At 39.5% G+C, this 15,519-nt stretch overlaps 2 protein-coding genes and 1 long non-coding RNA gene across 5 annotated transcripts; 2 read left to right on the top strand and 1 right to left on the bottom strand.

Annotated features, from left to right (window-relative positions):
* The first annotated feature begins 4,641 nt into the window (after positions 1-4,641).
* On the top strand, positions 4,642-6,071 carry LOC143418651 (uncharacterized). Its single transcript, XR_013098670.1, has 3 exons — positions 4,642-4,744; positions 4,911-5,050; positions 5,258-6,071. It is a non-coding gene; the product is annotated as an uncharacterized LOC143418651 (long non-coding RNA).
* A 52-nt stretch (positions 6,072-6,123) lies between these two features.
* Positions 6,124-9,862, top strand: LOC106676427 (uncharacterized). 3 transcript variants are annotated; one of them, XM_076884190.1, is made up of 11 exons: positions 6,134-6,621; positions 6,734-6,809; positions 6,932-7,212; positions 7,292-7,330; positions 7,437-7,510; positions 7,615-7,692; positions 7,959-8,164; positions 8,535-8,605; positions 8,708-8,814; positions 8,907-9,051; positions 9,189-9,341. In XM_076884190.1, exons 2-11 carry the CDS (start codon positions 6,767-6,769, stop codon positions 9,324-9,326), a joined length of 1,182 nt encoding a protein of 393 aa, XP_076740305.1. In that variant the 5' UTR covers positions 6,134-6,621; positions 6,734-6,766; the 3' UTR covers positions 9,327-9,341. The 3 variants fall into 3 exon arrangements, with proteins under 3 accessions (XP_076740307.1, XP_076740305.1, XP_076740306.1); XM_076884191.1 differs by having other exon boundaries at positions 6,136-6,809; positions 7,295-7,330; positions 9,189-9,862; XM_076884192.1 differs by lacking the exon at positions 8,907-9,051 and having other exon boundaries at positions 6,124-6,809; positions 9,189-9,315.
* A 1,864-nt stretch (positions 9,863-11,726) lies between these two features.
* Positions 11,727-15,248, bottom strand: LOC106676429 (uncharacterized). Its single transcript, XM_076884189.1, has 6 exons — positions 13,831-15,248; positions 13,295-13,340; positions 12,846-12,937; positions 12,646-12,756; positions 12,255-12,528; positions 11,727-11,933 (listed from the first exon to the last, which is right to left on the bottom strand). The coding sequence occupies exons 1-6, from the start codon at positions 14,487-14,489 to the stop codon at positions 11,727-11,729; spliced, it is 1,389 nt and encodes a 462-aa protein (XP_076740304.1). The 5' UTR covers positions 14,490-15,248.
* Positions 15,249-15,519: the final 271 nt, after the last annotated feature.

Raw genomic sequence — 15,519 nt, 5'->3', positions numbered from 1 at the left:
GGAAGGGACCTAAAAAAGACACAGGAATGAAGCAACCATGTTATCGTTGTGGTGGAAAGCATTCAGCACGTGAGTGCAAATTTAGGAGCGAAAAGTGTCATGTTTGTGCAAAAATAGGACACATTGCACGTGCTTGCAGGAATAAAAAATTCAGTCAGCAAACTCAGTATTTGGAAACTGAGGATGAATGCTCAAGTAGGAATGATGAAGCTGAACTTTTTGGAGTTTATTCAATGTACTCCATCACCTCCAGTGAGAAGGGATACACAGTGGATGTTGCGCTTGGGAGCAAGAACACCACCATGCTGCTGGATACAGGATCAGCAGTGTCGGTAGTATCAGACAAGTATTATCAGATGCATCTCACTCATTTCCCTATAAAACCAGCCAGTGGGCTAAAGCTCAAGTCCTACTCAGGCCAACACATTGCTGTGCGTGGATATATTATGTTACCAGTACAGTATGGGACTCAAAACATCACCCTACCACTGATCGTTGTTCAGGGAGACAGACCAGCTCTGATTGGACGAAACTGGTTAAAGAAACTACAGCTGAACTGGAAACAGATTTTCACAGTACACAAGGTACTGGTGCAGAAAGAAGCAAAGCCAGGAGTACTAGAAGTGATTCAGCGCCATCAGGCAGTGTTTTCGGATGACCAAGGCTGCATAAAGGGATTTAAAGCTAGAATCCACACTAAACCAAACACCACACCAATTTTCTGTAAAGCTCGCCCAGTTCCTTATGCACTAAAAGAAGCTGTGGAAAAGGAGCTGGACAGATTGGAAAAGGTGAAGGTTATTTCAAAGGTTGAGAAAAGTGAGTGGGCATCCCCTATTGTTACTGTGCCAAAGGCAGACAAAACAATTAGGATATGTGGTGACTACAAAGTCAGTGTCAACCAGTGTGTTGAAGAGGAAAGATATCCACTTCCAAATACTGAAGATTTGTTTGCCACTTTAGCTGGAGGAACATCCTTCAGTAAACTTGACCTTTCTCATGCCTATCAGCAGCTACAGTTAGATGAAGAATCAGAGAAGTATCTGGTCATCAACACACACAAAGGTCTCTATAAGTACAATCGCCTCAGCTATGGTGTTTCCAGTGCTCCGGCTCTTTTCCAGTCTGTGATGGATCAAATCCTTCAGGGGATGGAGCATGTCACCTGCTTTTTGGATGACATCCTCATCACTGCTTCATCTGAAAGGGATCATTTGAAGAGGTTGGAGGAAGTACTCACACGTCTGGAGAAGCATGGTGTCAGAGTGAAGCTTTCCAAGTGCCACTTTCTTCAGAGCAGTGTGGAGTACCTGGGACATCGTATTGACAGGGATGGTCTGCATCCTTTAGAGGAAAAGGTAGCAGCCATAGCAAATGCACCAGAACCAACAAACGTCACTGAACTGAAGTCCTTTCTTGGTCTTCTAAATTACTACAGTCGATTTTTGGAAAATCCATCCACCATTCTTCAGCCTTTGCATAACCTGTTGAGAAAAGATGCTAAATGGATTTGGACCATGGAATGTGCAAAAGCATTCAGGGATGCAAAAAGTCTACTGCTGCAGAACAAAGTGTTGGTGCACTACAGCACAAATCTGCCATTGAAGTTAGCCTGCGATGCATCACCTTATGGATTGGGCGCAGTCATCTCTCATGTCATGGAAAATGGAGAGGAAAGGCCTGTGGCTTTCGCATCAAGAACATTAACTGAAGCTGAGCGAAAGTATGCCCAGATAGAAAAAGAGGCCCTTGCCATAATTTTTGGAGTAAAGAAATTCCATAAATATCTGTATGGAAGGAAATTCACCCTCATAACAGATCATAAGCCACTGCTGGCTATACTAGGGCCAAAGTCAGCTGTCCCAACACTCGCTGCACTAAGAATGCAACGCTGGGCTCTTATTCTAATGGCATACAATTATGACATTGAATATAGAAGATCAGCTGAACATGCTAATGCAGATGCATTGTCACGTCTACCTCGGAATACGCCAGACAACATTGCCGCTGAGGGAAGTATCTTCTATTTCTCACATGTGGAAGAGCTACCAATAGTAGCTAAAGACATTGAGAGAGCAACCATGAAGGATCCAATCCTCAGCAAGGTCTGGAGCTACACCATGAATGGGTGGCCAAGTTATATGCAAGACGAATCACTTAAGCCTTACTTTACACGCAGACACGAGCTGTCAGCAGAACAAGGATGTGTTCTTTGGGGACAACGGGTCATCATTCCACCGGTTTACCAACAGAAAGTGCTGGAAGACCTGCATCATGAACATCCAGGTATCTGTCGTATGAAAGCACTCGCTCGCAGTTACCTGTGGTGGCCAGGCTGTGATGGTGATATACAAGAACTGGTTCAAAGCTGCTCAGTCTGTCAGGCTGTACAGAAGTCACCACCCGTTGCACCACTCCATCCGTGGAAGTGGCCTGAGAGAGTTTGGCAACGGATTCACATTGATTTCGCTGAAAAAGGCAAGCAGTACTTTTTAGTTGTCATTGACAGTCATTCAAAATGGTTGGAAGTGTTCCCTATGCCATCCATTACCTCACACAACACCATTGAGGTTTTGAGAGGGTTGTTTGCTTCATATGGACTTCCAGAAGAGCTTGTTTCAGACAATGGACCTCAACTTGTGTCAAAGGAATTCAATCAGTTTCTGGAGTTAAATGGGATCAGACACACAGCTGTTCCTGCCTATCATCCTGCATCAAACGGGGCAGCAGAGAGGTCAGTACAAATCCTGAAACGATCCCTGATGAAAAATGTGCTGGAAGCAGATGGTAAGGCCACATTGCCACTCAGTCATCGTTTGGCAAACTTCCTTATCATGTATCGCAGTACACCGCACACTGTAACGGGTCGTACACCAGCAGAGTTGTTCCTGAAACGTCAGATCCGGACTCGCTTCAGCCTGCTGAAACCTGAACTAAGCAGACACATTGAACAGAAACAGTCTGAGCAGAAGCGACACCATGATTACAAAACCCAACCTGTTCGTGTTTTTTCGGAGGGAGACGCTGTGCGTATCCGAAACTTCAGGGGGGGGGAAACAAAATGGACTCAGGGAACAGTTCTGAAGAAAATGGGAAGTGTTACTTACCTGATACAAGAGGGACAGAGAACACGCACAATACATGTGGATCACCTGTTACCATGGAGACAGACTGTGGAGAAACCCCCAGTTATATTTTCACCGGTTTCAGAGGGACGGCCAGAAGTGATTATGGACAGTGTTGTTCCAGAGATACCACCAAGTCCACCTGGGATTTTAACATCACACTCCTTACCTCCTGAACCACCTAAACAGACAACCGATGAACCACCAGTATCCAACCCAGAAACCACCCAAAGCCCATCTGTGGAACGCAGATACCCAGAGAGACGCAGAGTTCCCCCAAAGAGACTGAATCTTTGAAAATGTAGAGTTATGTTTTAGTTATTTACTGCCAGTTATTTTAGAAGTGAAGAGTTAATAATGGAAGTAATGGCTACATTTGTTCATTGTTCGTAAGGGCCACAGAATATTTCTTTTTGGTGGGGGCAGTGAAATACATTCTTTAAAGGGTTGCTTACTTCAATTACAAATCTAAAAGGGGAGGAATGTAATAGAGTGAATTGTTGCCCCCCAGTGGTAAAATACAGAAGTGCCTGTTACAGGGCTAGTTCTTGGTTGACCAATATATAACAACAAAAAAGGGTAGTTTTCTGCACCGCTAAGAAACAACAAGTTAGTGTGTGATGTCCTGCTGTTCAATAAAGGCACCTATCCACGTCCTTCTGTCCTGATCCTTTTAAGAGCCTAATCCAGAATATCACATAGAACATGCTGTGTCAGACAGAAAATAACTTTTTATTGTGTGTGTGGATGTGTGTGCGTTACAATGGATATGTGAGGTCATGCCCAGCTTGAAGCCAACATGTTTTGAACCCACATGTCAAAAGCTTTCATACTGCACTACTGGATGGGGTGTGTCCTGCGTTGTTAGTACTACACTACAATACATAGACACATGCTAGGCAAATGCAAAGTATATTGGTGCGTTGTAAATAGCTGGGGTATTTACACTATATCTTGCTTTTTGGGTGCCTTTTTTCAAGAGTGACAGTGTAGAGACACAGAAAAGTGGAGGGAGAGAGAAAGACAGGCAGTACACCGGCCATATGGCATTTGTTCACCTGCTCATCCCAGTGAGCCAAACCGATGCCCTATGGCGTTATTTTTGTGCCACTATTCTGAGCGGACGTAAAAAAAAATTGAGCGCACGTAAAAAAAAATTGCAGGTGCAAGTGTTGCATTTTGAGGAGAAATTTATTTTGAGCTTACAAAAGCTGAATTTGAGTGAACAAAATTCATTGCTGCGTGCAAAAAACGTATTTCAGTGTTTGCGCTTATCCATATACACACACAATAGCACCCCCTCTCGCTCAGTTTTTTCATTTGCGCTTGCTCGCAATGTGTTGCTTGCGCTCACAACATTCTCTGCTTCGTACGCTCAACTCTCTGTACATCGTTATAAGTGTGCCACAAAACCAACCAATCACAGACTTGGTTTCAAAAATTCTGATTGGCTCTTACGGTCTCCAATCAGCTCACTAGCTACTGCTTTCCGGACACCGGAAACACTGTCCACTCAGCCTCGCTTCTTGCAGATAGAGGGATTTTTGATTTACTCTGCAGCTAAAGAAGAGATGGCAGAATCAAACAATGGCTCCAATAATACTACACCACAGTATCAGGTGAGTTTAATTTTTTTTGTGTGAATTTAGTAATTTGCTGTCCTTTCTGTTTAATATGCTGTGAAATTGTAGTTACAGATGCAGCTGTAGAGTTTAAGCTAGCCTTATGGGTAATTACCAGCGTAGTTGTCTTACTGAGGCAGTGTATCGTAATCATGTTTTTTAGGGTAATGGTGCAGTTGAGTCAGCAGTAAGAAATCTGGTGTCTTTGCTGCTTAACAACATATCCACAAATCCTTCAGGGAGGCCAACAGAGAGTGGGCAGCCGGAGCCTAGAAATCTGACTATCCAGCAAGAGATGACAAGGTTTTTGCTTTTTTTGTGTGTTTTTTTTATTTTAACTTTTTGCAATCTTTTCTGTTAAAGTTATTTGGTTTGTGGATTTATCAACATTGATTTTTAAATTAAAATGTGCTATTAAGGACTGATGTCATATTTAATAACTTTATTAAACAATAACCCTTATGTTATGCAACACTGCATTTTTTAAACTCATGCATTTTCATCCCACAGGTCATTTCCAGGATATTTCAAATCACACTTGAGCCGTGGTAAAAAGAGATGTTTAACATCTACTAAGCAGCTTGTTAAGGCAGGCAGTAAGACCACAGGCCTCAGTTTTTATTTGCTGTCAAAAAACACATCCTACACACCTTTGCCAGCTGAGGAGCTTGAACTCCTACAAGCTGGCATGGGGAGACAAACAGTGTCTCTTCCAGAAGATGGTGACTAGGGCTGCTCAATTAATCGAATTTTAATCACGATTACGATCTGGGCTTTCAACGATCATTAAAAATGACTGAGCCGATTATTAGCCCCTCCCTCATTTATCCGCGACACCTTAAAGGCCGGTCCGTGAAAATATTGTCGGGCATAAACTGGTCCGTGGCGCAAAAAAGGTTGGAGACCGCTGATTAAGAGGACCCGAGGGAAGCTCGGAAAGCTAAGCAGAAGTTATTTGGAGAGTGACTGCCGTTGGTTGAAAAGAGAGTTTAAAAAAAAAAAAACTTCAGTGGTGTTGCACACTATTTTATATTATTTTTTTAAAGTCATTGTTAACCCTTTAAAGCCGGTCAGAGCAGTAAGCTCCGTTTTGCGTAACTATTTTTAAATCCCTGTAGAACCTGAACCGTGTAAGCTAGCGCAATAATTTGTTTTGCATATGAAACCGGAGGAGTTGTACTTACATCTGATGCCATCAGCTTGTCCTCGGTCACGGTTTCGTTCCACATATAGCTTTGCAAAAATTGCATAAAAAGCGCTTGCAGGAACAAAAACATAATATTCCAGAAACACGCTTTGCCGTTCCTATCAGCTGTTCGTAACACTTCCCACAGTGAAATGATGCACATGCTGTTTTCTTTGCAAATTTGCATCATAGGATTGTTTTTTGTTTTTCCTGCAGTATATAAAAATTGCTGTATCTCCAAAATAAAACTATGAAGACACTCAAAATAAATTTCCTGTGGTGGGAAACTATTTTTTGCAACTTTATTGTATTTAAAGTTTTGAGGGATAAACCTCTTAAATTTCTCCAAGTAGAAATATATGTAAACAAAACAAAAGCGATTTTCAATTTTTTTTGTAGTTTATTGCACTTTTTTGCAATTTATGTAATTACTATGCACTTAATGCATACATATTATTAAAATATGTGCTATAACAGTTGTATTGATGTATAGCAACTTGAAATGCTCCCACAAATGGCACTACAGCATGTAAAAAAAATAATATAAGCTCTGGTGGACTTGGTTCTATAGTAGGTCTTAAAGGGTTAAATAAATATCGTCAAATAATCGTGATCTCAATTTCAGTGAAAATAATCGTGATTATCATTTTTGCCATAATCGAGCAGCCCTAATGGTGACCATGCAGAGGTAAGTTTGTGTAGTCAGTATTAAAATCAGTCATTGGCAGACGCATTTAGCCTGAATCATATGCCACAGTCCATTTAGTGTTCCATTCTGCTTAACTGTGTTTTTAACTAAGATTTCTAGACTTCTGGAAGAAACCTTTCCAAAAATGGAATATCTTTGTGGAGGATGGCTCTTACATAAGGCAACAGGTTTGTTGTTAATTCAGTTTTTATGTATTTTTTTGGCATTCTTGCGTGCTCATACTGCATTATGATTATGTAGTTGATACTTTTGCTGCTTGATTGTTTATGCTATTTTTCTGTCAATAAAGGTGGCAGTGGTCGACGAAAGCTCACTGTAATTCCACCTGAAACAGAAGGATATTCTGTCAAAACACTGAAAGCTGTGTCAGGAGGTGGCAAATCCACTTTTTACATAGTACCTCCTCAGGAAACATTAGACACATCTCCTCTACCTCCCGACTCACAGCACTTTTCAAAGATGCCAAAGAAGATATGTTACCAGTGTAATGAAGTTATGCCTCTGCAGATGCTTGCAGTACACATCAATACGTGCAAAGGAAAATTCTCTCCTGATGAGACTGATGATGAGGTGAGACAATTTTGATGAAATCAAAATGAGCAATTTTGATTAAATAATATAGTATCACAATTACTGTTTTTTGATTCAGCAGGAATCGGAGTTATGCATTGTGAAAAGCAAATGCAAGGTAAACCTAGCACATTACTAAAAACCATAGTAACTACAATGAATTTTGTATCGGTAATGATCTTTTTCCCACTATGCCTAACATGTACCCATTTTTGGAATTGTAGGTTATTTGTCCAATATGCACTAAGGATTTTCCTGAAGATGAGATCACAGTCCATGCGAGTCTGTGTGGGGATAGGTAATCTTTTTTCAGCCGTTTATGAAAAAATGTTAATCAGTAACAGTCCACACAAACATATGTATTTTTTATTTTTATTTTTTTAAACTTTGTTTTGTCATCAGCTTTCAATGCATGGTGCCTGAAGAAAATGACCAAACTACAGGGACACCAGCTCAAACTTCAGTATGCACAACAGACAGGTACTTTTTGCTCTATTAAAGTTCATATACACACTATTATGCAGAACCATTTGTTAAAATTATGTGTAATCTTTTACACAATACCTGGGGTTTAATTTCATATAAAACATTTTATGATCACACTACTTTAAATTATTGTTAAAGGTTGTTGCACAGAACATGCTGCAATAATTTCTAATCACGTTTAATGTGGTAGCCTCTTTTAATCTAAAGATGATTATTTTTCTTTGAGAACTTAGGATGTTTTCTACCCTGTTTTTGTTAAGCGTGGAAGATGTATTGCGTTGCCTTGAACAACAAGTCGACACCACAACAGAATTTAAGTTGTGTGTGGACAGAGAAGACCTTCCAGACAGAGGCATTCTCCAGTGGCAGAGAAAAAAAGCTGCATCTCCCACCAGTGTTCTTAGGGTGGCTTTCATTGGAGAGGCAGGCGTGGATACAGGAGCACTTAGGAAAGAGTTTTTGAGTGGTGAGTTGCCTATTACCTGTTTTGTCCTAGTGTCAATAAATAATGGATAACTTAAAAATGCGGATATTTTTTGTATGAAAGACATGATTTCAGGTATTGAAAGCAGATTCTTTGAAGGACTTGAGAACAAGGGCAAAAACCCGAAGTATTCTCTGACCGATCTTGATAATGAAAACTTCAGATTGGTTACATACGAGCTTTGTGTATTACATTTAATACGCATCCGATATTTTTGTAAATGTTACCTGAAAATGAATTATAATCATTTGTCTACACAGAACTGTTGGTGAAATAATTGCAGTCAGCCTCGCCCAAGGAGGCCCATCTCCTGCCTTTTTCAAAGAATGGTGCTACAATTTCCTCTGCTCAGGAGAGGTTGATTTCAGCTGTCTGTCTAAGGAGGATGTTGCAGATGTGGAATCTTCCCTGCTCATCCGCAAAGTGAGCACCTGGTTTAGCTCTGGCACATGATATATTATGAGTATGGTGTTTTTAAACACTTTTAACCTTCTGTATTTCCTCTTTCACATTATACATTTCCAGGTTGAAGATGCAGCAGACATACAGTCTCTGATGATGTGGGCTGATGAAATTGTCAGCTGTGGATACACAAACCAGATAAAGATGGATAGTAAGGAAAGCATGATCCGGTAAGGGAGAAAAAATCAGAGAGATCATTAACCCCCCCCCCCATCCCCAACTAGTTTTTCATTTTGTTTTTTTTTTGTTTGTTTTTTTTAAGTGCTATTGTCTTACACTCTACAACAAGACTGATTCCAATGCTACAGCAGCTCCGAAAGGGCATGGAACTGTATGGTCTTGTGAACCTGATGGCTGTAAATCCTGAAGCTTGCCACAGTTTGTTTGTTCCTGGGAAAATCCTCAAAGTAAGTATTAACATAGCAGCTTCAGTCTGATCCAAAGACAGTCCACTTATCTGTACTGTAGTTATCCTGTATTTATTTATTAGTTTTGAATGAACAATATATCTATAATATAATCTACTTTATTTCCTTATTTACAGCCAGACGCTGATTTCATTATGATGAGCTGCCAACCACATTTCAGTGAAAAAGGGACATCTAGGGAGAGAACTGAGAGGAAGATCATAAATTTTTTGCAAGATTTCTTGCAGGAGATTGAAGTATCAGGTACTATATAGTATTAGCTGTATATACCTATAGTATTGTATATATACTGTATGCATCTGTTAAATATTTTTGCTTTAACATGCAGGGCACTAGAAAGCAGAGGTGTGGACTCGAGTCACATGACTTGGACTCGAGTCAGACTCGAGTCATTAATTTTATGACTTTAGACTTGACTTGAAAAAATGTTCTAAGACTTGTGACTTGACTTGGACTTTTACACCAATGACTTGGGACTTGAATTGGACTTGAACCGGTTTACTTGAAAAGACTTGATATTTTACCCCAAATATAAAATTTAACATGCATATTATATGGAGATTGAAAATGTGACGTCATTCACGGGTAGAACCGCAAAGGATTCTGGGAACTCGTGGCAAGCGGTACTAGCGCACGCAGGCTTTCAATTAAAATCAGTCACACAGCGATAAAAAGAAACACAAAAATGTCAAGAAGCTGTTGTATTATTAACTGCAATAGCCGGTCGCATGACAGCCACGGGAAGCCGACGGGTAAAGAGATCGGTTGTTATCGGATTACGTCGTTGAAGAGAAATTGTTCGAGCCATGTTTCCGAAGTAACAAAGACGCGACTGGATCGCAGTCATTCAAAGATCAAATATAACGTCCTAGAACACTCCAGCTCACAGGTTAGTCTGCTCCAAGCATTTACACAAAGGTCAGTCTGCTGTTGTAGTTAATGCGTCATTTTTCTTAACATAATTGGTGATATAGGTTACAAGCAAGTCTGGGGCTGAACAGAAATTGTCGCGCTATGCTCCTTTATTTATTGTGCATAAATAGTAAATTGTCCTGACACAATATTGCGTTTCGCTTCTGTTATTATGGTACACTGACAAAAACACATACTTTTATTCACAGGATAAAACAGGTTTTTTGTATCACTAATTGCCCAGTACGATTACAGCATACAATATTATTGTCACTGCTACATTTCTGTGATGCTACCAGAAATTATTTCCACTGCTAATTAATTACCGTTGAGCTCAAAGGTTATATTAATAAACGGTTAACGAATGTGTATTTATGAAGACGATTTGTGAGACTGGTAAACTTATGATACATACGATGGTCTTTCGTTCTACACGGTGCATTTCAAGGTCCTGTACCCATCCGTCGGTAAACTGTACCTGGGCTTGTTGCAGTGACCGGAAGTTACTAAACTTCATGAGTGTATGCACTCACTCCAAGAACCGTATAATTATAAATATGCATATAAATATGCTACGATGAGATAGCTGACTTCATCTAACTAGCAAATGTTTTCCAGGCTACGTTGGTGATACAGTTTTTTTTAATGTGTATGATATTTTTGTCATGCGATTTTAAAGCCGGTCCTACAACCGCATCCAAGAATAACATGCAGCTTATCTCAGAACTGTCGGTGAAAATTATTCTTGGAGCTAAGTTTAATTGAGCTGCATTTTAAAGAGGTGCAATTTCACAATTTGTGTATATTTTCTAAGTTCACTATTTTGTATGTGTTGAGAAAAACACAGATTTTAAAATTACATGGTCTAATATTTACATTTAGCATAACTGCAACATTATTTTTTCGTTTGTTTTTTTTAAAGACTCGAAAGGACTTGAAATTCAAAGTTTCAGACTTGTGACTTGACTCGGACTTTTACACCAGTGACTTGAGACTCGACTCTGACTTGCCTGACATTACTTGAGACTTGACTTGAGACTTGAGGATAAAGACTTGAGACTTACTTGAGACTTGCAAAACAATGACTTGGTCCCACCTCTGCTAGAAAGTATTCTTAGTTGTTAATTTAAAACATTGTAATCCAGATTGCTTTTTATTTAGAAAAGACTTCAGAAACATTTTCAAACATCACAGATGGAAACACAGGCGGTGCAGGTGGTGAAAAATCAGAGTCTCTTGCTGTCCACCATGTGCTCCAGTGGATGACCGGCCAGTCCCATGTTCCCATCCTTCCTGATGAAAAGAGACATTTCAAAATAACATGCAAGTTTGACCATGAATGTAAGGAGCGGCTGGGAGATCACTCCATTTGTTACCCAGTTGTGAGTGCATGCACTTGTACTGTGACTTTTCCAGTGCAGCATCTGGACACTTACACAGTGTTTAAAACCATAATGAGTGCAGCAGTTAAATATGGTGGTGGATTCCACAGAGTTTAACACATTGTTGTCTTGTAATTTGGAAACTAAATGAGTAAAAATGTTTGTAAACATTAGCTGTTAAGATGTTCGTAGCCGTTTCATGAAAATGACAAGACTTCAAAACTTTGTGTAGGGTCCTACGTTGATAGATAATAAGCAAGTGCTTTGTTTGCTTGTCTACTTGTAATCTGAATGTTTTAGCAAAGAAATCCAGTATTTGAGAACTTAAAAGAACGTTGACTTTCACGTCCATGTTAAGTGTCACTGTTGGTTTGACACCTGTAGCAAGAATTGTATGTACAGGTCACGACCGTGTGACTCAGAATGTTCCAAGGGATTAATAGTTCTCTGAAGCCCCTCCAGGGTTTCCTCATCCAGTGGGCATTCAACTTCAGGAACCACAACTGTGCTGTTAGATTCTTCTTGCAGTACAGCACTCTCCCAGTCAATGCCTGGATCCCGAAGCTCCTTCAAATCCACAAACATATATAATGGTCATTATTCCAGAATAGGTACTTTTGGGAGGAATGTTATTTTGTGTAAGCGTTTTTTCCATTAAAATACAACAATTTAAAAAGAATGCCTTTGTTTTCATGTTCTTCTTACTGTAATTTAGATTAGTGGTAATTGATAAGCAAGAATGTATAAAATCACCAGAAGCATCTCCCAGATGTGCTGCAAGTGTTTTAATTTGTTAATTTCAGAAGAGAAGAGTTAACTGCTAACTAAAATTTTGAAATTCAACATTTAAATAAAAAAAATAAAAAAAAACAGATTATGAGCTGGTACCTCAAGTCTCTCGCCCTCGTCCAGCTCTTGTAGATGTCCCATACACCAGAGCTGTTCAGGAGTGAGACCACCTTCTGTCCTGAGGGGATGATTATTCCATCCTCCAACAAAGGTGACAAGATCTGCTCGGAGTCGAGGGACAAAGATGTAGTGGACACCAAAAAGATGAATGACATCTGAAATGTCAAGCAGGCCATCCTCCTCGAGTGAGTGAAGAATATCATGGTACTTGCTAGTGACTGCAATCCAGACATCACGCCAAAGTCGTTCTACTCTGTAAATACATTTGAATTTGGATTTCAGGTATTTCATGCTTCAAATCAATATCAGAACTGCTACAACAATCTACCCATGCAGTCAATAATAATATAAAAAACATCAAAAGACTAACCTCTGATTGTGGACACTCTTTCCAGATATGAAACTCGCTCTCCCTGTTCCTCTTGTGGCAAACATGAAATGTGCAATGTCCAGGTTTTCTACTCCTTGATCTGCCCTAACCCTATGATAAAAATACATTTTTAAGGAATTTTTAAAGTTTTCTTTAATGATACTTGTTGCTAGCATATAAATTAAATCAGGGCATAAAACCTTGATGGCAAGCCGTGAAGCTGGGCTGATCTCAGGAAAAATGAGAATGCAGTTTTTGCCCTGTTGTTAGTTGCTGCATCCAAGTACAGGACCTGCAGTGAAAACAAATGGAAAATTAAAGATCTGGTTTCAGATCATGTATAGTTTTTCAGTTAATAATGCAGTTTCATAATAAGTGTTCAAGGAATATTGTACGGTTCTATGTTCATAACCATAATTCAAAGCTTGAGTAGTCTATACATCAATATTGGTAGTACTTATCAAAAAATGAAAATGGCCTTTTAGTTTAACCTTTTTTGGTAAAGAACTGATTAGAAATTAAAAAAAAAAATAATTGCAAATCGTCCACTATGTTGGCTTGCTGAATAATTCATGTTCATAAAAAAACAACCTAATAAAGCTCTCATTTCAAAACTACCAAATATTCTACATAACAGTTACACTTTTACCTTCCTTGAGTAGCCATCCACTCCACCAAAGATCACAACATTGTACCTGTTTCAGAGGGAAAACAATCTCACTAAGGCTTGATTTGCAGAACATGTAAGACATTGAAAATACATTTTTCAGTATGCACACTTGCCACTGACTTAAACTGGACACTTGTCAGGTGTGCTGAAAATAATACCAACATTTTTATATGTTTATAAGTTCAATGAGACTAAATATTTTAGTTCTCTTGTCATGATTTTTTTTAAGTTTTCTGGAGCACTTAACATATTATGTGTTGATAGGCTTGTTATCATGGAAAATATCGATATACAAAGTGTAAATAACTGCTCAAGAAAATTTACAATTACCAATATTGCTGGTTTTGTTACACATCCTGTATTCCTTTTACTTAATATTACTCTATCAAGTGCTTTTTAAAATATTATAAATACACTGAAAGACCTATCAGATAAGGTTGATTAAAGCAGATTTAAAGTATAACGTGCATCTTTCTGCCCAACTTGTGTTAAAGCTATATAAGTGGGTATTTTACCTTATTAGCTTGTGATTTGTGTCTATGTGGACCAGGGAGAGAGGGCCTCGCACCGAGTAGCTTCTTCGCACAACACAGCCTAGTTCTGTGATCCGTTTGAAGATCCCTACAGCATCAACTCGATGCATGGAGGCCATCATTCTCCACCACTGAACACGGAGACCCATAGAAACCAAATGTCCTTGAACCATTCGATAGCCAGCATTTGGCATCTGATTTTTGATAGCCGATATGATGTTGTCCAGCTCTTGGTCATTCATTGTGCTGTATGTTCCTCTCACAGACAAGTCAAATTCTTGCATCCTCCTGTAGATTGTTCTTCTTGAAACACCAAGACATTTAGCAATGCAGCTGACTGGCAGCTGAATGTCCAACAAATTCTTGAGTCTTTCTCTCTCTAGTACGATTTTGGGGTGGCCAGGTCCCAGACCAACTTCTGTTTCCAGTTCAATAATGGCCACAGAGCTGATGTTAATTTCACACTGAACCAGATGATGAACGTTTTGTAGAGCCTCTGTAATCTCTGACAGACCGCCTATTTGCTGAGAGAAAGATTCAAACAGAACAAGCTCATGACGAGTCAAGAACTCCAAATAATCCAGATTTAGTGGTTGTTGGTTTAAAGCAGCTTCCAGTTTAGAGAGGAGTCTATGCATCATTTGCTGTCTCAGTATGTCCTGTTAAAAGCAGCAAGGAACATGGACAAGTACAATGAAATGATGTATCTCAGACAAAAATAAACAACCCATAAAACAAACTACATGAGGTACATCATTTTTCAAGTTTGCATAGTTTGCAAATTAGCTAACGTCAGTTATCAAGCGAATAATAATTAACAAAATGATTTTATATTACTTACATGTGGCCGGGACATGCTCTTTTCGTGCTGCTATTCAGTATTCGACGACATAAAAGAGAGCTACTCAAGTATAATTTGGAAAAATTAGTCAGTTGGCATGGTTGTATGATGCAACTACATTCTACTACACCAACAATAGTCTTAAAAAATAATATATTTTAAAATAAAATGATTAAAGATATTATCCGCAAATTGGGGTTTAAGAGATTTTAGCTGGATTTAGCTACATTTCGGACAGTGTTTCCGGAAAGCAGTAGCTAGCGAGCTGATTGGAGACCGTAAGAGCCAATCAGAATTTTTGAAACCAAGTCTGTGATTGGTTGGTTTTGTGGCACACTTATAACGGTGTACAGAGAGTTGAGCGTACGAAGCAGAGAATGTTGTGAGCGCAAGCAACACATTGCGAGCAAGCGCAAATGAAAAAACTGAGCGAGAGGGGGTGCTATTGTGTGTGTATATGGATAAGCGCAAACACTGAAATACGTTTTTTGCACGCAGCAATGAATTTTGTTCACTCAAATTCAGCTTTTGTAAGCTCAAAATAAATTTCTCCTCAAAATGCAACACTTGCACCTGCAATTTTTTTTTACGTGCGCTCAGAATAGTGGCACAAAAATAACGCCATAGGACCCTCCTATAGTCTCCAGATTGGAACTCAGTCCAATCCAGCCAGTAGCAGTTCCCAGTCTAGAGCTTAGCCAGCCACACCCAGTATTAGATTCTAGCTCAGGGCCCAAGCCGAGGACAAGCCCCTCAACCTGGGCCTGCTGAAAGTTGCCAGGGACTGGCAAATGCAAGTGAACTTGGATCAGAGGCAAATTTTTCCCACA

This window comes from Maylandia zebra, linkage group LG5 (assembly GCF_041146795.1).
Source record: "Maylandia zebra isolate NMK-2024a linkage group LG5, Mzebra_GT3a, whole genome shotgun sequence".
Taxonomy (NCBI): Eukaryota; Metazoa; Chordata; class Actinopteri; order Cichliformes; family Cichlidae; genus Maylandia; species Maylandia zebra.
This window is presented reverse-complemented; position numbering and strand designations above follow the sequence as displayed.

What these genes read in the sequence shown, in the direction of transcription:
- LOC106676427 (XM_076884190.1), top strand. Translation starts at nt 6,767, where the DNA reads ATGGAATATCTTTGTGGAGGATGGCTCTTACATAAGGCAACAG. An exon ending in CTTCCCTGCTCATCCGCAAA is followed by an intron (nt 8,606 to 8,707) that starts GTGAGCACCTGG and finishes ATACATTTCCAG; the next exon opens with GTTGAAGATGCAGCAGACAT. An exon ending in AGTAAGGAAAGCATGATCCG is followed by an intron (nt 8,815 to 8,906) that starts GTAAGGGAGAAA and finishes GTTTTTTTTAAG; the next exon opens with TGCTATTGTCTTACACTCTA.
- LOC106676429 (XM_076884189.1), bottom strand. Translation starts at nt 14,489, where the DNA reads ATGATGCATAGACTCCTCTCTAAACTGGAAGCTGCTTTAAACCAACAA. An exon ending in ACAAATCACAAGCTAATAAG is followed by an intron (nt 13,341 to 13,830) that starts GTAAAATACCCA and finishes CCTCTGAAACAG; the next exon opens with GTACAATGTTGTGATCTTTG. An exon ending in CTTCACGGCTTGCCATCAAG is followed by an intron (nt 12,757 to 12,845) that starts GTTTTATGCCCT and finishes TTTTTATCATAG; the next exon opens with GGTTAGGGCAGATCAAGGAG.